The sequence below is a fragment of the Echiichthys vipera genome (assembly GCF_963691815.1).
Source record: "Echiichthys vipera genome assembly, chromosome: 9".
NCBI lineage: Eukaryota > Metazoa > Chordata > Actinopteri > Perciformes > Trachinidae > Echiichthys > Echiichthys vipera.
In genome coordinates, this window is record NC_139834.1 from 25,080,348 (window position 1) to 25,103,513 (window position 23,166).

At 39.9% G+C, this 23,166-nt stretch overlaps 1 protein-coding gene across 1 annotated transcript; it reads right to left on the reverse strand.

Moving 5' to 3' along the window:
- Nucleotides 1-1,708: 1,708 nt before the first annotated feature.
- Nucleotides 1,709-16,753, reverse strand: clcnk (chloride channel K; the record flags this gene model as incomplete). Its single annotated transcript, XM_083919305.1, has 19 exons — nucleotides 1,709-1,747; nucleotides 1,952-2,038; nucleotides 2,631-2,705; nucleotides 3,141-3,211; nucleotides 3,593-3,726; nucleotides 7,369-7,585; nucleotides 7,888-7,998; nucleotides 8,094-8,163; nucleotides 8,646-8,804; nucleotides 10,044-10,128; nucleotides 10,586-10,687; nucleotides 10,973-11,057; nucleotides 11,962-12,087; nucleotides 12,515-12,590; nucleotides 13,710-13,787; nucleotides 13,879-14,018; nucleotides 14,643-14,771; nucleotides 15,607-15,738; nucleotides 16,603-16,753. 19 exons carry the CDS (start codon nucleotides 16,751-16,753, stop codon nucleotides 1,709-1,711), a joined length of 2,067 nt encoding a protein of 688 aa, XP_083775431.1.
- Between the last annotated feature and the right edge of the window lie 6,413 nt (nucleotides 16,754-23,166).

Consider the following 23,166-nt stretch of genomic DNA (forward strand, 5'->3'; position numbering starts at 1 on the left):
TGAGGGTGTAGTATTTCTTTAAATAGTCCTCCTGGGCTGATGTCCTTTGTTAGCTTGACCCATCCATTCACCCAGACCTCCTCCCTACGCAGACTTTGTCACTCAGATGCTAAAGGGTTGGACAATATCAATTGGACACTCTCTGAACACTCAGTCTAGAATCAACGGGAAACCAGCAGACAGAGACTCAAGCTGCTCTTCAGAAGTGGTTTTTAGATTAGAGTCCTGATGCATGTACAATCTTAAGAAATACATGTCCTTTTAGTTGACTTTAAAAAAGAAGATGATTTATACGCATTTAGTATTAATCATCTCCTTAGATACCCCCCACCCAAGGCATCCTTGAGTATGATTGATCACTGTTAGTAATTGCAATTTATTAAAATGTTAAATGTCTGGCATAGTGATCACGATCATGATGAATTACTTTGGTAATAGCAAAATGATGGCCAAAACTATAAAAACAAGGCATTGTATTGGATTACTGGATGGCAGACTTTTACTTTTCACTGATGGAAAAAAAAATATGAAATTAAGGCTTAAAACAAAAGAAACTATATGGTTATTACATTTCATCAGTCTTATCAGAATTTTCTTTTAGCACTTCATGTAACAACGCAAGTTACTCTTTGTGCAAGACATTTAATTTTAATTTGATTTGTGATTCACATTTTTCCTGAGCTTCAATTATCACACCAGAAAGGCACTCACAGCAATCCACCTTTGATTAAGTTGAGCAGGAACCTCTTGTGTAACATTTTAACTTGTGTCCTGTTCCTGATGTGGATATGACAAATCACTCAATATTTTGACCTTGAAGCCATTATGAGAAGAATGGTAATGCATATTATTAGTATTATGATGGGAGCATCCAGGTGAATATGGGTGCAGTGTATGTGTTGCTGAATGCCAGAATAAACTTTCTTATGCTGTCACTGGGGGGTGCCAAAACCAGAAATGTTCAAATTCAACACATAGCAGCTTTTACTTGGGACTCCCAACCTTTAAAGGGGACATATCAGGTTCTTTTCCAGGTTCATACTTGCATTATGGATTTCTACTAGAGCATGTTTATCTGCTTTAATGTAAAGAAATATACCTTTATTCACCCTGGGTGCACTCACATTTGGCCCAGTTAAACCGTGCCCTGCTTAAGCCCAATTCTGATATGTGCATTTCTCTTTGGATAGAGCGTTTTGATACTTTCACAGTAAAAATGGGTTTAAACCTTTAAAGGTTTAAGTTGACACTTGCCTCATGACAGTTTTGTCAAACCAAGCAGAGTGGGTATGGGGGGTGTGCAATCGTTTACTTATCAAAGGATGTATCAGTGCTCTGCATCATGATTTTCATAATGTACAGAAATGAATAGAAAGCTCAACACATGTGCAGGGTGACATCAGGGTAATCGCTCTACTTGCTCTTTTACAGGCTTTTGTTTTCATCCCACGTATTATTTTGGGTCCAAACACTTTTAATATTGCTGATCAGTGAATGAGATAGTGTGCTACCTCTTCAGTGGAGGAGATCCTGCTCTGATAAATGTTTCTCATAGGAGCCTCCGACTGATGATAGTTTTGTTTGTGTGCAAATGTTACACTTGAGTAGTGAAGAGGTGGCTTCATTATCAAAGGCAGGCTTGTGTTGCAGCTTATCAGACAGTTTTGTGCTTAGAGAAAGGTCAAGGCATGGTTTCCTGAGTCACTGCTTAGATTTCTTTGGCCAAGTCTTCTAATATTCTCTTCATCTGGGGGAGAAAAGAAAGAAAGAAACAGGGTGGGAGGGAAGAGACAGATTTAATTCCATTTGTAGACATTTTACCTCCTACAGTCAAACAAATCCATACAGGGGCGGATGGGACAAACACCCAAGGTGGAACGTAACTGAATCAAGCTGCATGTGTCATTAAGAGAATATTGAGTCATATATTTTTGTGTGGTGATGTGTGTACCTCTGGCCATGTGATGAGCCCAACCAGCCTTCCCCTGTCGGCCACAAACAAGACCTGAGCTCCAACCACGCTCAGCACACTGTGGGCCTGTGAGGGTGTAGAGGAAACTGGATTTGAAGTCTCTGATTCCTAAAAAACCCTCACAGTTTTGGGGAATATCCTTACTGGCTGTCTTTCCGAGAGTTAGAAGATTGATTGCTAAAGCTGCTATACCAAGCACTTACTTATTATTTATTTGGAGTCATGTTTCTGGCCACCTGCTGAAAGTCAGTCCAATATCTCTGTCTTTGGCCTCTAGAAAAATACCTGACTCTTTAGCTGCTCCACTACCCCTATGTTCACCAGCTAGTCTCTTGCTGTCTGCCTGCTGTTTAAAGCTGAGCAGCTGCAGTCAAAGAAAATGACACTACGAGAGCACTGAGAGTGGACCAGAACACTGAAGTTGTGGCTGGACTAAACAATAAGCTGAAACTCACTCTAAAGCTGTGTGAAGCCCAGGAGAGCATTCACAACATTTACATTCTAGTTGTTTTTAGACATTTTAATGCAGAGATTCTGCAAATTAAAGCTTTAATGCAGAAACATGAGGGGTAACAACCTTTTCATTAAAATCTTGAAAAGTATTCGAGCCATTCCCTTAAGTTCATCTAATGACAGTTCTCAGAGCACCCCCGCATACCTCCTGAACGGTGTTGTGAGGTGATAACAGGACAGAGGTGGGGTGAATGCAGCAGACCTCATCCAGATGTTTCTCCTGCACAGAACATCACAACTATGTTCACAATGGAAATGCATTTGCTGTCACATGCATGCTTGTCATTCGATCGCATTTAATTCATTATTTTTCACAGATTTGCAGTTGTGTCTGCTGCGTTCGTACTGCTCATAGATCTCTAGTCGGACTTTTCTACAATCTGTTTTCAAAACCATTTTTGATACGCAGCTCTGCTTTTGTATCACAACATAACGCTGTCATGACACGAGCGTGACGTCAGCGAGTAGCCCTGTCTGCACATTCTGCAGACAGGTCTGCATTTAAAGCAGGATGGTATCCTGTTTTAAATTCAGTCAGCGGCAAACAGATTGTAAAGACATCATACAGCTGCCTTTTAAACATCATCAGACATTTCACCGCTCTGCCTTTTTGTGAGCCCTGCGGCTACCTGTCTGACTCCATCCAGCCTTTTACCTCAGTCTCACAGTGACGCAGGAACATCAGCAGCTCTGAACGGAGGACAAAGCCCAGAATAATCTGCGACTCTTCAACACAAAAAAAGAGAAGAAATCAATTTTCTTTGTCACAGTCGGTGCTACAGAGTGTGTGCAGCTCTTCGGTGAGCCATCTGTGAGTCCAAATATAAAAATTCATCCATGTGATTGCGTCTCAGCTGGCCGATTGACTATTTTTTCACACTTGTCAGCTCCTTATCAAGGAACTCTCACACTGCTGAATTGCTCCAGCTTTTCAAACAGTCAATCATTTCTCTCATCATCTTTTCTTTTCAGGGAACTCTATGTGGTGTCATCTATGTGTTTGTCCAGCATGTATGTGATATTTTCTTAAGGATCCTGATGACTTATCCCCAAATATATTTTTTGTGTGAAGATTTAGACAACTATCAAATCTCTTTTTGTGCGCACCATGTGAGTCCACCACAGGGATGTGTGTGTCTGCGCTGCTGTTGACAGCATGCTGAACCTCCACTGGCCCAGATGCTTTCTGAAGCTGCACTGATTTCGCTCCCAACACCTGTCCGAGTGGTGTGGAGGGTAGCCTGCAAAAGAGATAAATCATGTCACACTTGGAACAAAGGCAGCTGCGGTTAAATAACATAATACATTCAAAGTTAATCTCAGGTTATAAGGATTCACAAAGTCAATGGTTTAATTTGATGGTGGTGACAAAAGAGGATCTGACATGTTTGTGCCCAGGAGCAAATTATAGTGTCAACACATTCACAGGATAGAGCTTCGACACTTATACACGACACTTATACTTTTTTCAAAACTGACTCTGGAAAACATTTTCAAAGAGGAGAAATGGTGTCTGGCAGACAACAAAAAGATCTACCAGCAGTCTGAGATTGTCAGAAAAATAGTTGAAGCTGTCTCAGCCTGAATACCGTCAACAAGGAGCTGTGGGGGATGATGACTTGATTTCTATCCAACCATATTATTAGGGGCAGAAATCCAGTCTGCGTGAGAGACAGATGAGGACGGAAAAACCTCAGTGGGGCTTCTAACTGCAATCACAGAGCAATCACCCAGGCAGTATGGTGACATGTACCTAATCAAAGCATGAGGATTTATTTTGCATTTTGCATGTACATCTCCCACACGACCCCTAAGCCGTGTAACCTATAGAAACCAGAATGGGAGCGTCTAGAGCCTTACCAAGGTCAAGTGTGCGTTCAGCAGCTTTAAAGAGGCACCACACACTCAAACATAATTGATTGATTTCTGAGCAGAAAATGAAATAATATGTTTATGGTAATTATCATATTGACACTTCTTACCAAATGTATAAACATCAGCATTTCAGGGGTTTAAAGTGGCTAAACAAACTGTTTTAAATCAGCCCTGGCCTTACAAGCTCAAATTTAAAAATGTTAACGCCCCGTTATCTGAGGTAGGCAGCTCCCCAACCCTCACCCTCTCTCTGCCCCCCTCGGAGCCCTCTGCACACTTTATTGCATTTTCCAAATTTGGAGTTAGGCTCAGACCTGGGAGTGGAGTCACACTTTAAATTGCAATGTGAAAACAACATGGACGCTACAAAGAAAATTATGTTTTGTTTGATTTCATTCCTCCGAGTGTCTAAACAGCACGCGGATAGCGGTTCCCAGTATTGGCATGACAACGAAGAGCAAAGGAAGCACATCTGTAGAGCCGTGAAATTTGAACACATTTTTCCAATTATTTCAACACCACATGAATGAACCTAATTTTAACTCATAATTTGCGTATCCCCTGCAAAATGTAATGGTTTCTTCCAAGTTTCATGGAAATCAGGCCAATCATCTTTCTGTACTCCTGCTGACAAACAGACAAACCGAGCTGAACATAACCTCCTTGGCAGAAGTGATAAATCAACTCTTTATATTTGATATTTCATCTGTGCTTTCAAGGAGTATTTACTCATAGCAGGATGCCTGGTGAGGGAAATTCACGATTCATACCTCATCGGTGACACGGGTAGATTATGAACCTGTTGTTTTATTGAGAGGTAGTGGGTGATGATTTAGTCGTTGCATTCAGCACAAGGACCACAGCATTAAACTAAACTGCTGGAGTGTAGAGAAGTATTCTTGCTGATCCATTTACATTTTAATGTAAAAAATAGAGCAATGGAAAAATGGAATAATAATAATAATGGAATAAACTCAAGTGGAAAAGATCTTGTCTGGGAACCTCAGACTGAGTCTCTGCTCTTTGCAGGTGATGTGGTTTATGCAGCAGAGTGTGAAACATGTCCAATTCTGAGGCCACGGTTCTCTGAAGGAAAATGGTGGATTGCTCTCTGGAGTGAGTTACTGCTCCAAGCAGAGGAGGATCAAGTATCTTGGGGTCTTGTTCAAAAGTGGGGGTAAAATGGAGCGTAAAATGGAGAGGCGGTTTGGTGAATCATCAGCAGTGATGCGTGTGTTGTAGCGGACCGTTGGAGTGAAGAGGGATCTGAGCCGGAAGACAAAGCTCTTGATTTACCAGTGCATCTACATTCCAACCCTCACTTACGGTCATGAGCTTTGGGTAACGACCAAAAGAACGAGATTGCGGATAACTCTTGGGCGCTTCCTTCCAGAGGTTTTCTGGGCAGGGAGAGCTGGAAAACATGCTGGAGCGAGGAACGTCTGGCCCAACATGCATAGATGAATGGATCAATGGATAGACGGATGGAGGCTGTTCTCATTCAGCATTTTTACATAAAACTACAAAATGTAATGCACTATAATAAGTAAGAAATCCACATTTTTATCTCTGTAGAAATTACATCTGGAGCAAAGAAGGAAATCAGGTGACATTGTGTAAAATCTGTGTACCGGTCGCCGTTTCACAGCATTAAATAGAACGTTATATTTTAGATATTAATATTTATGTATGGATGGATGGATGTATGAGAACAAAACAGTCACTGCAAGTGAATCTCCTGGCAGGTGAACTGTTCTCTGCAGTCTGTACTCTGGGAGCTTAATGCATTAGAGATGTTTTCTTTGCCAACTATAACAAACTGTTTTCACTGCACATGTCCACATACAATGCTTTCTTTCTCCCCTCCAATAGTACATAATGTCTTCCTCCCTCAGAGAACAAATTGGGAATAATAGATATGTGGGTGCTTTATGGGGCCCTTGATCAATACCAGTGACTCAGCCATTACTTCGCTGGCTGCCGAGATTTCTGGCTGTTAAAAGTTTATCCTTCCCCCTGCTGCTGCGGGTGAGCATCAGGTATCACCAGACATTGCAGTCTTCAGCTTGCTTATTCTGTTGTGAAAATGTGGTGTTATGAATATAGTAAGCATGATAAAATACCAAAGTTTACTGCTGGAATGCAATCTTTAGCATGTTAACATAGGTACATGTCAACATTAATCTCAAGGTACAGCTGAAATCAGCCATAGTTTTTCAGTCGTCCTGTTATAAACTGAAAATGAAGACAGACTGTCAGTGCTAAATTACGAGTCAGGGGATCTTTAGTCTTTAGAACTTATCCTCTGGGGAGGGTCTCTAACAAATTTAATGGCATCCACGCAACATTTGTCACCCGACTAGTTCAGACCGCCATGAAAATCATAAGGAAGTAAGAGCACCAGTCCCTCCAATCCTTACATGAGGAGGAGGAGGAGTATAGATAAGACTAGCTGACTCATCCCATGTCCTTCACCTCCTGTATGAGCTTCTACCCTCTGTCAGAAGATTTACAGTACCAAAGTGACGACTCAATCTTTTAACAAACTCATTCTAGCATCATCTTAAACCGTTCTTGCAATAGCCTTTCTCCTTAACTGTTTTAAGGTGCAATGTTGTCTCGAAGTTTTGCAATATGTTTTTTCTTGTATTTTAATAGTTATAAGCCTTAAAAGTTAAATTATAAATCTTACCAACAACACTATGTAAACTAGTGATATGCCTTAGAGGACAACAAATATATTGTATCTCTGTCGTTTCAAGTCGTTATTTCATTCACTTTTTTTATATTTTAGAAAGATCATTGAGGGCAGGCCCCCATTTACAATGATTCCAGGTATACAGTAATAAAAGTCAGATAAAACAAAGAAATCACTTAAACAATTAAATACATGGATAAGAACAAGGATAGAAACAGATAGAGATATTCATACAGCCTGTGATCACAGCCCAGAACTGTCTTTCTTTCTACTGTGTCGTGTCGTGTCGTGTCGTGTTGATTTGACTCACAGGGGGCATGCCTTCATCAGGGATGGCAGGTGTGGGAGTCTCTTACTGATAGAGAGTGCATCATAGAAAGATGGGCGGTGCCTAGAGCGAGCTAGGGCATTGGCAAGCAGAGTGGCGAGGAGGATTGGTACAGCGTGGCTGAACTGGCCGGTTAACTCTACAGCCAGGAGAGCTGGGGACAAGGTGTGTGTCACAGCCCCAGAGAAGGCTGCTGCACCTGGAACGCACAAACCATATTGATGTTGTAAACTACAATGAGTACTCAGGTTGTTTTTGTCACTTTATCAGTATTTTATCATGATATATGTAGTACAAACCAGGCAACATGATGCAATATCATCTATAACATAGTGCGTAGAGTCGGTCAACATTGCTCTGGTTGCTAAATCTAATGCAACATTTTAGCTCAAATTTACATCAAAATTCTATTTAACATAATATTGCTTCGTAGGGTTTTTACATCCTGAATACTTGCAGTTTTCTGGAATATGTTAAAAGATTTGGTGCAATGTTTTATACCAGCAAGTGCATAGCCTCCAGGATTTATAGAAGCCCACTGCTGGCCTGAAGTCTGTCCAGATGAAGACACATAAGCTACTCCTTCTCCAAGCAAACGGCCCAAAGCTGCCCCTGGGGAACATAAATAAAAGAAAAAGTCTTTAGATCGCAGTATACAGCACAGCTCTCACTGCTCTTGAGCCATTCAGGTATATCCCTTTACTCACCGTAGACAAACACTGGCATGAAGTATCCAGCTGGGAGAGGCAGAGTGCAGGCAAGGACCAACATCCACATCTCAGAACCAACAGCAGAGACACAGACTGTCAATTATCTCCTCATCACAATCTGAACAACCACAACAGCTCCACACAGCACAGCAGATGAGTCACTGTCAGTCTGCGTGCGGGGAAGTGTTTGCAGCACTCTCCGATTAGCTTTGCGCAAATGAACTGAATCATTTACATTTCACATTTCCAGGTGGTATAGTGCCAGTAAAATAAGTAAGTGCATCCCACTGAGGTCTAACAAACTGTTCTCAATGCAGAAACGTCCACATGCTGAGATTACTAGTTGCCATCTGCAGTGTTGCTATGGGTGAGCATCACATATGAGAAGACACTTCAGCCTGAAAGGGTAAATGGTCTTTAGCTCTCTTTATTGTTAAAATGTCAATTACTGTTTGTCAATTAAGGGTAGTGACCTGGGCAACGAGGGGAACAGGTGTTGGTTATCACGGACATGACAGACTAATTAATTTGCTTTTCCATTGTGTGTACCTTCATGAGGAGAAAGACAGACAAAGACAGGTGGACAGAACTCTCTGATGAGCTCCACTCCAACAAAGGCTCGGGCCCCAGATGAACAGAGGCATTGTGGGATTGAGAGCTCCACTGCCTGCTATCCAGTAAGGAGGTTAGGAGCTGCTTCATGGTGTGCTGTGAAAGAGGGTGGACATTAAGGTTGACATTATTCTATGATCTCATGAAAAGTCATTCTTATCTAGTAGTCCAACCTCCCTTTACTGTCTGTGTTCCTCAGCATCACATCACAGACATTTTTCACGTGTGATCTTTGATGTGTAAACAGGTGATTTATATATATATATATATATATATATATATATATATACTGTATATATCCCATTCGTAGTAGAAAATGGGGCATTTGGTGGAGACTATTTTCAGCTCCAGATTAATAAACATTTGTTGTTCTCCTGAGTATTTAGGACATCAGGAGGGTGTGTTAAGGACTGAGCCAAAATAAACTGTTAAACAACAACTGAGGTCTATGACACAGAGTAATAAAGTTTCATGGGATTTGTACGGAAGCCCAGAGAGGCAAGCCAGACTTTTTTTTTTTGCCAGGATAACTTTTCTAAATTTAGTCGGGGTTTTTTTCATATATGCAAACAGGAGATTTTTTAGATCAGGCTAGGTTTTCTCAAAAAGTAAATCTGCCGTGAGAGGCAAGCAAGCATTAATATTCCTGCCAGGATATTTTAATTATGTGTAGTCTAGTCTTCTAAGTTTCTTCATAAAACAGATAAAGAAATATAGAATTGCAGGCTAATTTTTTCCCAGTCTTTAATGTTGTAATACTAATTTCGGCCATTTCGGGCTGAAGTGCACCACACCTGGTGTTCTGTTCGAGTACATGTTCGCTTCCAGGTGAGTTTTCTCCATGAATTCTAAACACAAGGCACATATATTTTGTGTCAGCAATTTATGTAACATCACTGCATGTCTTTCTTTTGGCTAGAAATGTGTTATAATCAAAACTCATCTGGAAGAAAACATGATTGCTATTAGGCCCTTTTAGAACAGTCATGGAGCAAAGCTGCACTTCAGCCTCTTGTGGCCAAAATGGGTATTACATCAACAGATATTTTTTTCCAACTGTTTTCAGAAAGACATCAGATGAGAAAAAATAATTCTGAAAAATGATCCTGGCAAAAACAATTCTGCTTGATGAAAGATTAGAATACCTTTTAGCCTTATCTAAATCTGAATTCATTTTTGTTTGCGCTGTTAAAGTTTATTTATATCAGTAATGTTCGTAAATGTAGGAGTAAAACATTTTTGATGATCAATTGAGAAACACACAACATTTCCTACCTGGATTATGTGTGCACGTCCACAAAACTATGGACTGTGCCTTTAAATGTTCATTCCTACCTCAGAAGCCATATATTGACCAGCAGCGTGAGGGAATGTCAGAGCTGCCAGGAGGAAGGCCACCATGCCTGAGTACAGACCCTTCCTGTAGAGATGTATTCACATGCAGGTACCATTGTTATAATGTTGTTTTCACTTATGTCACTCCTATTGTAACTTGATTACTCTCCGTTACCTCATCAGAAAAACATTGTATTCTTTTTCAGAAAATGCTTTCAAAGGGATACAGTTATATGTAGTTGTGATGTGGAGTATAGATAAATATTGATTTTCAAACCATTTAAATGTGGCTTGAAAGGCCCTTCACATTCATTTATCATCAAGTATCATAAAGTTGTTTATATGGTTGCTAAGCAACAGTCTTGTAAAATTGATTCAGGGGTAACAGAGTATGATTTGTTGTTGTGTACTGTGAATTATCCTTAAAAGAAACACATTGTGTTTTTGGGACATTGGGCCATCATTTGGGTAATCTCTCACACAGCGGATGACTCATCATCATTGAATAACAATGATAACTTTCACTTTGCAAAGGCTCTCACTCTGTCGTCAGAATTTTGATGAAGGTGAGGTTTGTTTTGGTGAAACGCAGGATCCAGCGATTGCAGAAGAGGTAGCAGCAGCTCACAGCTCCACACAGCAGCCTGTTAGACAGAAAGCCCACTCAGTCCACAGTGGGAGACAATGGGCTAATTAACCCAGGAAGCAGGAGTTGGAAATCATTAGACTTGATGATGAGGGGGCAAGGAAATGATTGAAAAAACTCTGAAAATTGATTAGAATAGGATGAAAATCTGCTCAAAGATTTCTCACTGTGACTGATATGAATATGGGTACCAATGTACCAGGTATCTGTTTTTATTTCGGAGACACATAGAGAAAAACGAGGACTTGCTTAACTATGCAGATGCTGTGAAAAATAAACTCACCCCAGGAAAGCAAACAGCAGGATCTCCAGTGGGTAGAAAGGTAAAGCAGCGGGGAAATTAGTTTTGAACAACGCCTGAGGAGTCTCTGTGTTTAGACACAAAACAAATTGAAGTCATCCCTCCAATTTCTCCTGAAATCTAATCTTCCCTCACTTTATTGCATTGTGATTTCATTGAAATTTACTGTCTGCCAGCTTGAATGTCTCTGCTAATTTTGCCAAAGCTCCCAGTCATCATCAAGTCTGGTAAAATAATAAAAGTACCACAACTAACTAGATGGCTGTCAACAACGCTTTCATGGTTTATCGCTGTGTCAGTGCTGTGACCTTGCTTCACAAGTTATCATTCTGGGATAGGGAAACAGAACGCGCTGGCTTTATTGTATTGTCTTTACATCAATCACAAGGTTTTGGTTGGCACAAAGCCCCAGATGTAGCTACAGTGCCCTTTAAAAACAGATAGTGGAAATTACAGAAGGGGTTGATTTCTCTAAATTGCTCATAGGTGTTAATGTGAGTGTGAATGGCTGTCTGTCTCTGTTTATCTCGATGCGCCCTGTGATAGACTGGCGTCCTGTCCAGGGTGTACCCCGCCTCATGCCCATTGACAGCTGGGATCGGCAACGGTTGCAGTTGATGGATGGATGGATGGATGGATGGATGTTTTAAGTTAAAATCATAATAAAGCATTTCTTCAACCAAGAAAAATGTTTTGGTTTCACTTTTGCGGAGCTGTCATGTTGTTTATCTTTATATGCTGTCTACAACACATTAAAAAACAACTCCAGACCAAAAGTAAACAGTATGTGGACAGCAGTGTTACACACGCTTTTGGCCATAGTGTAAGCACCTGAATTCACACTTCTTCAATGAATCTCATTTAATTTGTTTTATAGCCCCTTTTCCTTAGATCCAGGATTCAGTGACTCCTGAGTGAACCTTCTCTTTGTTGACCATGAAGGGGCCAGTGCTGCTCAGGGCCTCCATTACCTCTATCTCCACTCCACACTGAGAAAAGGCGGAAGGTCAACGCCCCACAGGCAGCTGAGAAGAAACACGGGCAATAATGCCTCAGGGCGAAGTGAGAACACATCACCTCCACGCTGAACAACACACCTGCAAGACCAGAGGAGTTAGAGGAAGTCGCTTAAAAACAGCAGTAAGTATTCTGCTAAATGAGCAGATTTCTTCAGACATCTGTGGACAAAATCATGTAAAAGGAAATGCATATATTCTAAAAAGACACTTTAATGCTTATATAATGACATTTTGATTTCATGTTACAGTGTGAGTGCAAATGGAGTTTGAAGCTGAGGTGCTGCAGAATTAAACAGAGCTGAAAGGTTCAAAACATGACATTGACATGTGCTCAAAGAAGGAAGAGGTGAGAGGAAATAATGAACATGTTAACAAGATGGAGGAGAAGAGGTGTGAGGGGGAGATAAAAAGGAAGAACAAATATATGAGGCTAACAGGGTGAAAATGCTCTAAGCAGACAGGTGTGAGAAGGACAGAAGAAAAGAACCTTTACTGGCTCTCTCACCACTGACAGGAGCTCCGAAGCAGCTGGCGACGCCGACTGCAGCGGCTACAACCTGCATTTCTCCAGCAGCCTCTTCCTAAAATAGAAAGATGCTGAAATGTGCGGTTTCTTTTCAGATCTTGTTATTGTACAGGAAGAAACAATAACATTAGGATTTTCATTTATGTAGTTCCAGAAGGCAGTTTCTCCAGTTTTTATTCTGACCAAATGTAAGTCTTTTCTTACTACTTCTGTAAAACAATATTTATGATGGAGTTATTTTGCAGTGCCATTTAAGAATTTCCCGATTTCTTCCTGGTCATATTCTGAAAAATCTTTACAAAGTTGGTGCATTTTTGAGATTGCAAAAATTGTGAATCCATGCTTATCCTTAAAATTCTCTTTTATGGCCACTTGGGGACAGCGTATATATTATAACCATATAATGTTGTTGGGGTGTATGTGTCTACACATCCAGCAAACATGGAACAACATTAGCACAGCAGCAAATGTCCATATTGTTTTTTTCTCTCCCAATCTATGACAAAAGTTGCAAAACATATTAATATAGGTGCAAAAAAACAGCCCACTGATTCTACAGTTTTTTTTTTACCATGAAAATTCAGTCCGTCACCCGTTAGCTTTTGGATGTGTGTACCTTTCTAATATAAAATAATCTCAACTCAAGGCATAGTTATTGGCTTTTTACCCGCATGTCCTAGTCTTTATCAGCAGATGGAGATTGCCAAGGATGCAAATACATCTTGAGTCAGGATTACTGGGTCAAACTTTTTCAAGGTTAAGAGTGAACGTTCACACACTCTTTATTAGCATTAGCATTAGCACAGAGTCATGTTATACAGAAACATGTTGAATGTCAGTCTATATTCCCTCTCCTTTTAGGTCTGTTCTGGTCTCTACCAACCCCTGAAGGTATCTGACTCTCTTTGTGTTGGGCAGGTAGTGTACAGTGGGATTATCAGAGCTTTCATAGGAAAACAATGAGCAGGGAGAGGCTAAAACCTCTGTAGAGTCTGGTGATAATTACGAACAACCCTACACATTAGCCTACATGTACATCTAAATGTCATTTGATCCACCCAAAATATTGCTACACATTTTTAGTAATTATGACAGTGGTAAAAGGTTTTAAATAATTGTAGAAAATGTGGGTGACGTGGGAAGACACTTTTAGAATGACTTTAATGTGCTTTACCTTCTTATTGCCCTGTATAAGAGTGCAGAGGTTGCTCAGATAGGCTCCAACCATGGTGGAAAGATGCACAAATGGACCCTGAGATCAAGAGACAAAACTGTGTTTAGAACGAGAACAGCTGCACATATTTTATGACAATAAACAACGGGTATACTGATGCATCTCTCACCACTTTGCCCAGGAACACAGTGCTGCCAGCTGCCAGTGTACAGATAAGACCCAGGAACTTGGTAAACATATTAGTGAGAGACAAGTAATGTGGCATCTCAATGCCCGCCAGCATGGTTCTCACTTCTGGTATCCCTGAGCCTGAGGACAAATGAAGGGAAGGCCCACATCACTGCCAGGATGAATAGGTTTGATGTGAAATGTTCACAGGCAAGTATTTTACTTTTCTTTTTTTTTGTGTTAAGCCTTTAAAAAGAGATAATTAGCCTTTTTATCTGACCTTTTTTGTTCAGGATCTAGCCTGTGCCTTCCACTATAATTTACACCATGTATTTGAATGAATTACAGTCACTTATCATATTTATTATATTTCCACTTGTATTTCATCCAGAATTCCTTCTTTTACATTTAGGATAGCGAGCTAGCATTGTTGCTACTTGTTCTGTTGTAAAGTGTCAAGGAAAATATCAAGTGTACATTTAGCAGTTGTAATCTAATATTGAACCCTGCAATGACTCATTTTGTAGCAATATGGGGGCAGCGGAAACGAGCTGACACATTATGACCTTTTATTTTGGTATGGCCAACCTTTTAGCAAACGGTTGCCTATTTAAACCTTCAGCAGCTACGAAGCAACGTTGCATTCATTTGGAGACATGTTTGTATCCACCTGACAAAGGTGAGTGTAATATTCATTCTACTGTCTGTGCTGTTTTGATCTCCACCAACTCCCTAGGATATTAGCTGTGTAACTATTGGACAGACCTGTGGAGAAGGGACAGATGTTGTGGGAGAACGATGATGCGACGGCACAGAGGCATGCTGGATAAAGAGTCCAACAGAAAAACTGCAACAGGCTGTTGCCCTCCAGCCTCATATACAGCCACTGGTGAGCTACAAGAGAAACATATAAATAACAACATAAGACAAAATAATAACCTGTGTCCTCAGTTTGTGTGGGTAATTTTAATGGACACTACTTGTATGGGGCCCATAAAGCAGGTGCACTACACTTCCACCGTTTGTCCGTACTTCCATTTTAGCACTCCAGCTAAATTGAATGGGGGTTAAATATTTGATAATGTGGCTCTTCTAGACTTGCTAATCATTATCAGACCGAATGGATTGAGTTCTGATATCAACACGAGTCATTTTGCGGGGGTTGTGATGCTCGAAATAATGTATCCACTGATTTACAGATGTCTCTTTTGCCATGTTAGTCAATGGGAACAAGTATTTTTGGGCCCAGTCACGTGACCACCACAGAAGTTGTAATTCTGCCGTTTGGCCAATATGTCAAATTGGCTTCAAAGTTCATAAAAGTTCAAGAGTCAGCTAGTGCACAGGAAATGTTGCTGCTGTTTTTTCAGGAGCATATTTTTATTCTGCATATTCTGTCATATTTAATGGATTTACTGTGGACAGATAACATCAATGCAATGTGATAGTCCGATGCTCGCCTATTATTAGGACACGGAAGAGGTGTTTTAATAACTGACTTTCCTCATTGAGGAATCTATCCCCCCTCGAGGAATACAAGCCTCCATACTGTAATGTGTGTGTGTGTGTGTGTGTGTGTGTGTGTGTGTGTGTGTGTGTGTGTGTGTGTGTGTGTGTGTGTGTGTGTGTGTGTGTGTGTGTGTGTGTGTGTGTGTGTGTGTGTGTGTGTGTGTGTGTGTGTGTGTGTGTGTGTGTGTGTGTGTGTGTGTGTGTGTGTGTGTGTACGTACCTCTCAACAGCTTTGTTACACTGAGGTCCATCAGAAAGCTGAGGATGGCAGTAAAAATGCCCAGAGCAGCATAGCTGTACCACTCCATCCCACACAGTGTTTCCAAACAACTCCTCAGCTTCAACAGCCACTCTGAGGACATAGATAGGTGGGTTAACCTCCCTTTAAGTTTCATTTCTGTCTTGCGAGGCCAGAAAATGTGTATTATTAGATTTTTGTTATTACATTTTATTACTGTCCCTAAAGCCTTACTGTTAAGCAAAATATTCACATTTTAATGGCTGAAATCAGAGCATTTTGACAAATATTCTTAAAATAATGATTAAAAAAGGATTAAATCGATCATCAAAAACAGTTGGTGATAATTTAATACTTGACAGCTAATCGATTGAAGAGTAATCATAGCAGATCTAGTGAAAGTCCTATTTGCTTTACCCATCCATCACCCCCACATCATGAATGCATAGTTTGGAGTTCTTATATATACTGTATGTTAAACCTTACATTCTCATTTGCTCCTGTGATAATTACTACAGCCACTAGAGGCTGCCGCTGAACAACAATCATAAATATGGGTTGTAAGAAGCTGCTTGCACAATTGACCTCTAAGGATACATTTGGAACGTGTTCAGATGCGAATAGCAGTAGGATACAGAAAAAAATCAATATTTGTATGTACAAAATTGTATGTTACAAAATAAAATAAAGGGACACAGTGTGCATAGTATACAACAGATAATAATTATGTATGAATGGATAATTAATATAAACAAAATAGAAATCTCTGTCACAAACATTAGTTTAACTCTTAATACAGAAAATACATATTTCAATAGCATTACATTACATCGTAGGCTAAAAGCCTGTCTTGTCCTTGAGTTCAACATTAGTTAAGCTCACGTTCATGTTTGAAACCACGCGCTGTCTGGCTGCTCTCTGGTGTATCGATTGGGTCAGTATTGATCACATTCTAATCATTTTTTTCTGCAGTCTGACCTTTGACAGTCGCACGGGACCGTTGGCATGGTTTCCATGGATCAGCGAGGAGAAGATTCTTATTATGGGATGTGGCTGATTGATTTTCTGGCTCCCAGTTGTTGTTCTTTGCCACAGTTTCGCTCCAGTGATCCTTGTCCAGGCTTTTCATGTTGTCTGGAAGTGTTTGTGACTTTAACAGTCTCAGACAAACACTGAGTGTAACGATGTAATATATGAATCTGCCACTGCAAAACTCAAAGTGAAGACAGTTAGACTTACCTTCTATAGCACTGGAAGTGTTGTATCTGTCCGTATGGTCATATGTGTGTGTATGTGACCTCTGTTCAGGTATTAGCATAGAAGTGATGGAGCAGTCATGGTTGAGAGAGTAGCTAATATTAACTCTTAATGTCCTTCATTGGTCTCTGTGAGAGATGTTTTCATGCTTTCATGCTTTTTAATAGATTTCTGGTGATATTATCAGCCGTACTGCAGAAAATAATTAACCTCATAATCTCAGTGTATAATACCACAAATTGAACATGACTGGGGATTACAATGATTATATATCAGTTTGACAGATAAATATAGTCTACGGTATATACTGTATATATTGTCAAACTACAGTTTCCAAGGTCACGAGGGAACTTACTTCATAATATATTGACATTTCAATAATTATAATTATTTTGTGCTGGCAGAGATTACAGGGTTATTTGCAGAAAGATAAAAAATGTGGAAGACATTTAATAAAGTACAGAAAAGAATCCAAATGCATTATAGAATGGGTAGCTCAAATCAAGGTGATCTGATTGATCCGACTATGTCGTAACAATTCTTTGCACAATTATATCACTCTGTGCCTGAGAAAAAACAAACCAAACAACAAACTCATAGCCTGACAAAGTTACATAGCCAAGACCTGCTAACATTTGTTATAAACTAGTTTATCCGGGGGCTTAAAGCTATGGCTCCTATCAGTCCTAACCTGGAATGAGCTGGGAGAGTAGGATGAGGCAGATCAGTGTACCACAAGACCCATTGCTGGATTAGCAGTTAGCTCTTCTCTCTGACTCTTTGGTGAGATCAGTCGTTTTACTTCAGTTTTGTTAATGTTCAAACAATAGAGCAGGTGTCCACGAGCTGGAACAGTGTGACTGCAGTGTGGTCTTTCCCACACTTTGATTTTGTCTTGCAGTTATCCCAACTCTGAATTTTCTTTGAATTATGTCCTTCCTTTTATACACAAGTTGAGAGAAGTAAAAGCTGTTCTTGTTGTGTCCAGTGTGGTTTTGGATCACCCATGGTTACTGTAGTCTGATAGTTGGAGGCTGGATACCTAATGACAGTTAATGAGCTGTCAGACATTTAAGAGGCTGACAATTAGCTCCACATATTCTTGATTAGTCACATATTCTTGATTAGTCAGTAACCTTTTGATTTTAAAGTCTTTATTTTATCACAGTTTCATGAGTCATTATCTATAGCAACAGAGTCAACCCCCTCTCTTTCTATTATTTTACTTTGCATACAAATGATTCCCATGACATCTCAATTTTGAGAGCAGAGCGCTGGTGTCAGATCAGTACTGGCAGAGAGAGACGGACTCAAAGACAGAGAGATGCAGGGACGCAAGCAACCAAATTAACATTAACTGTAATAATATCTATAGTAATGATATGAATATGATAGACTCTGCCATTGTGAGGACATGAAAACAGGTCACATCCACCATACTAACAAGTTATGGCAGTTAAATGATATGAATAGTATAAATAATGGCAGTTAAGGTAATAGAAATATGAATAATAGCAATCCTGGTGGTGAATGATACAAATAGTAACAATATTAGCTAACGACTAATGGTATTATCCATCTGTCCAACCAATCTTTAACACGGGGTCGCAGGGAGCTGGAGCCATTACATCCGTTGTGAGGCGGGGTATGCCCTGGACAAGATGCCAGTCCATCACAGGGCACGTAGAGACAATCATTCACACTCACATTCACACCTACGGGCAATTTAGAGATATCAATTGACCTAACACATTCACTACTTCATGCCCCTCTAGTTCTGGCACCCTTGCTTAGACCACACCCATCTTGGAACTTGGCCGTCCTTTTGATCTCAACTATCACAGCCATAAAGTTTTATGTTGCTATGTTGCTATTGTGGTAACAAAATCTGTCTACAGATGAATAGATATCTAGCAAAAAACTCAAAACCATCTCTTTGTTAGTTCCTGCTCCAGAAGTCTCCAGAAGCTCATTTAGCCATGGTGACACACACACACACACACACACACACACACACACACACACACACACACACACACACACACACACACACACACACACACACACACACACACACACACAAACAGACTCATATGGTAAAAACAATGCAGCTGGTAAAATCATGTCGTGGCTTCCTTCTCATAGCTTCTAAAAGCCACTTTTATCAAAACGTTTCCAACACGAAGTCTTTCAAGTTATTTGATTTCCTCACTATTGTTTTGAATTGTTTGCTCATCAGGCTGAACTGATGTTGAGTTTTTCATGACGACTCAACATCAAATATTGTTCTAACATACAACACACACTGTTTCCCATCTGCGTATTCCACCAAACATTCACCACACCTGTCTCATATTAATTGGATGCAGTACAGTGGCAAATGTACAATTGTACCACAACAACAGCAAACAAAACACTGGCTCTAACACACATTTCATTACAAAGAACTATAATATACATAAAATCTAGCATTTGTAACACAGTGTTATAACAATAAAGATAAAAACATCATATATTTATACATACGCCCAATACCCCAGATGATTAATTTTATTTATTTATTCATTTATAAGGACAATGCATATTAATTAACATTACTGTAAACATACCAGTGTTAGCCAGCGGGCTAATTTTCAAGTGTAGTCCTTAAAAGTGTTTTGAGACCAAAGTAACAGGAATCAGCAAGGCATTGGTGCAGGTTATTATGAACTGGCAAAAAACACCAAGACGCCAGAAAGACAGCATCAACAACAAATGAAGTATTGTCAAGAGAGTGCAGAAACTCTGCAGAGCAGAAAGCCATAAACATTAACACCGTCATACGTCAACAATACTTTACTCTCAGACTCTGTTTGTTATGCATCTTTTTACTTTTGACATGTTTCTCAGGTGGTGGTATACAGACAAACAACAATCATAAAACACTATAAAATTCAGTAAATTCTTCGGGCGATGAGTAAAATAACAAGTAAGATAATTAAATTACCTATTTCATGTTATAAGAACAACAAATTCCATACGAATAATGAACTCTACCTATCGAAATTACCAATTCCATTCACACACTGCGAGGCAGAGCATATCGATTACAGCTTTAAACTTATGACGTCGGAGAGAGACGTAGGCCATTTTGGAGCAGAAAAAACAATGAAACTGTCTCATGTCTCACAGTTTAATTTTCCGTAACCATACTAAACAAGATTAACCTGGTCGACGAATCCTTTCGACAAACGTTTTCGTCATTCCCACAGTATCAATACATATAATTAACATCCTTGTTGTTATTTAATCATACGCTGCAGCACACCATAAAAACTGAATTTATAGCCTTTTTTTAAACATAGTTTAAGAACACTAACATTTACTCAAGGGTGTGTCAATATGTAATTGTGTAAATATGTAACCCACAGTGACCTAAGATAAACGGATGGCAACTGAATATCCTTTTTCGTCTGGCTTATAAAGAGAGCTCCCTCATCTGATCACAGCATCACAGCATCACAGCACCACGACAGGGTAAGCGTTTAATTTGATATGGTGGGGTTTTTTTTTGTGTTGTTCCTTTTCTGTTTCTCTCCTTGGCAGTGAGGTACAGTTTATGGACGTGGCTGGTTGTCAATTTCAATTTCAATTTTTCAATTTTTTATTTAATTGTGCAGGTTGTGCAGGTCTCTCTAGCACCTGGAACTAATCATCACCATCACTCCTCACATAAAAGCCTGGTCAAGACTCCAGATTTTTCCTGTACAGCCAGTAGTGTGTTTGGGGTTCTTGTTACCTGTGGTGACTACATAGTTTAAAAAAAAACGACATCATTTCAACCACAGATGGTCCTCCTCAGATAAATATAAAAAAGTTAAACAGTGTTCATAAAAGTATAATTTACCCAACCCTAAATATCCGCTCTTTACACAGATGGCATCAGGATTTCACTACATCGTGCTCCTCTGTATCACCAGTGGACTGTGGTGGGAGGCAGGTAAGTAGTATCTGTAATGGCATAGTCATGGAAAATGCAGTTATAATGTAAAAAAAAAAAGCAATATAATATGAATATAATTGTACAATAACATCACATTGGGACTCATATTAAATATTACATAAATATAAACCATAAAGTTAAAATATATGCATCTCACAATTCAAATCAACATCCATTAATTTATTAATAGTAATAATAATAATAATAATTATAGTAATAATAATAATACATTTTATTTATATTGCACTTTTAAATGGTACTCAAAGACACTTTACATTTAAAGATAAAAATAAAAACAACTCAGTAAGAATCCCAGTTATAATCACAAGTTAAAGTCACAGATGTGTTTGGGGAGAGAGTTCCAGAGGGAGGGGGCAGCGATGGAGAAATCTCTATCACCCTAAGTACGGTGCTTGGTCTTTAGTGGTGGACACAGGAGGTCTGCATCATAGGGCCGAAGACTGCGGGAAGGAGTGTAGAGGTGGAGTGGGTCAGTGAGGTAGGAGGAGGCCTGGTTGTGGAAGGCTTTGTTGGTGAGCAGAAGGACTTTGAAGAGTATTCAATGTGGGACAGGAAGCCAGTGGAGTTTCTGGAGGACAGGGGCGGTGGAGCGGGAATGGGTGAGCGGACGGGCAGCAGAGTTCTGGATGTACTGAAGTTTACTTTGGATGGTGAACTGTAGTGAATGCTTGCAGTTGTAGGATATTGTCCTTGTCTCATCATCAAAGAGGGGACACTATCTGAGATGGCACCCCTTATGCCAACAAGGAAATTGGACATGGGCTTTGGTTGTGTCTGCTCTTGGCCCAGCTATGCTCTCTCTCCTCTGGCTCTAATATATCTCTTAACCCTTTGACCTTTGAAGCAGGCTGTTATATTTGAAATTTAAACAGATTTTGTGAAGAGATTTACCCCCTTGAATAAACAGAAAACTGTCAAAAAGTAAAATGAACCATTCTGCTTCTCTCATAAACTATATGAACAAGAGACCTCTCCTCTCCTGAGAGAAGTTTTATAGCCCCTCAAGAGACAGCCCTGCATTGCTTCTCATTGTGATAACAGAACACTTTTTATGACCTTAAGACTCTTTCACTTCAAACCTTCATCTGATAAGAGGAAACACAAAAAGACACATCTTTGTACGTTCTAAGTGTAAATTGGATTGGAACTCTCAAAGCTATTTCTGCCGATGTATCCAGAAAGACTCTTTAAATGGCTTAATGGGTGAAGATTTAGGGTTAACAACTAAATAACCCTCGAGGCTTTGAAACCAGTTGCCAAGTCAAGTTTTTCAGCATCCCCTCTCTCGAATGCGGCCCTGTTGGACAGCAGCTCCGCTGAAAAGCCCGTTGTTGTGAGCCTTGAACGAAGCTTCTCCCCTTGGGAGTTTACCAACTCAAGTCATCTCACCAGACACAGTTGGGTATCTGGTGAGATAACTTGAGTTGGTAAAATTTAAGGAGCAGATTTGGTTACCCCTGGCCATTTGATATTAAACTTGTTGTTTCCTTAGGTTGAACTGCAGTCGCTTTATCATAGCTTTTGCCAATCGTTATTCATTTTCTGTGTTATTTTTCGTGTGTCATTTGATGATATAGCCTTTTATATTCTTTGTAAATTTGTGTATAGCCTGCAATGTTAGTTAGAAATATATAACAAAAAGCAAGCTGTGTCTGTGAATATTTCATCCTAATTGCAAAGAGTCTTGTGGTCAATGTGATACCAGAACAGGCATTTCAGATTGAGATTGATAAGAAAAAATGATAGAAAAATATTCTTTTAAAATGACAGAGATGGTTGTGGCCTGTTAAATAAATAAAAATTAATTAGCCTAATTTATAATAAATAAGCTGATTCATTTATTCAGGCTTATTCATGTAGAATTTATCTTCGCTCGGCACAGTAGTCAATAATGGATGTGATGAAGGCATTGATCTGAGTTTCAGCAGCAGAGGAGAGTGATGGACGGAGACGAGCTGTGTTTTTGAGGTGGAAGAAGGCCGTTCTGGTGATTTGATTGACATGTTTCTCAAAAGAGAGATTGCTGTCGAAAATGTCTCCAAAGCTGCGGATGTGAGGGGAGGGAGGCAGCAGTCATGAGTGGTTTTAATGAGATGGTCCTGTCAGACTTTTTGAAGTTGAGTTGAAGAAAGTCCATGCATGATTTAATTTCAGTGAGGCAGTTGGTCAGAGTGGAGTGAGTAGCAGAGGTGATGGATTTGGTGGAGATGTACAGCTGGACGTCGTTGACATAGCAGTGGTAGTGGAGGCTGTGGAGTCGTATGACATTGCCAAGTGGGAGC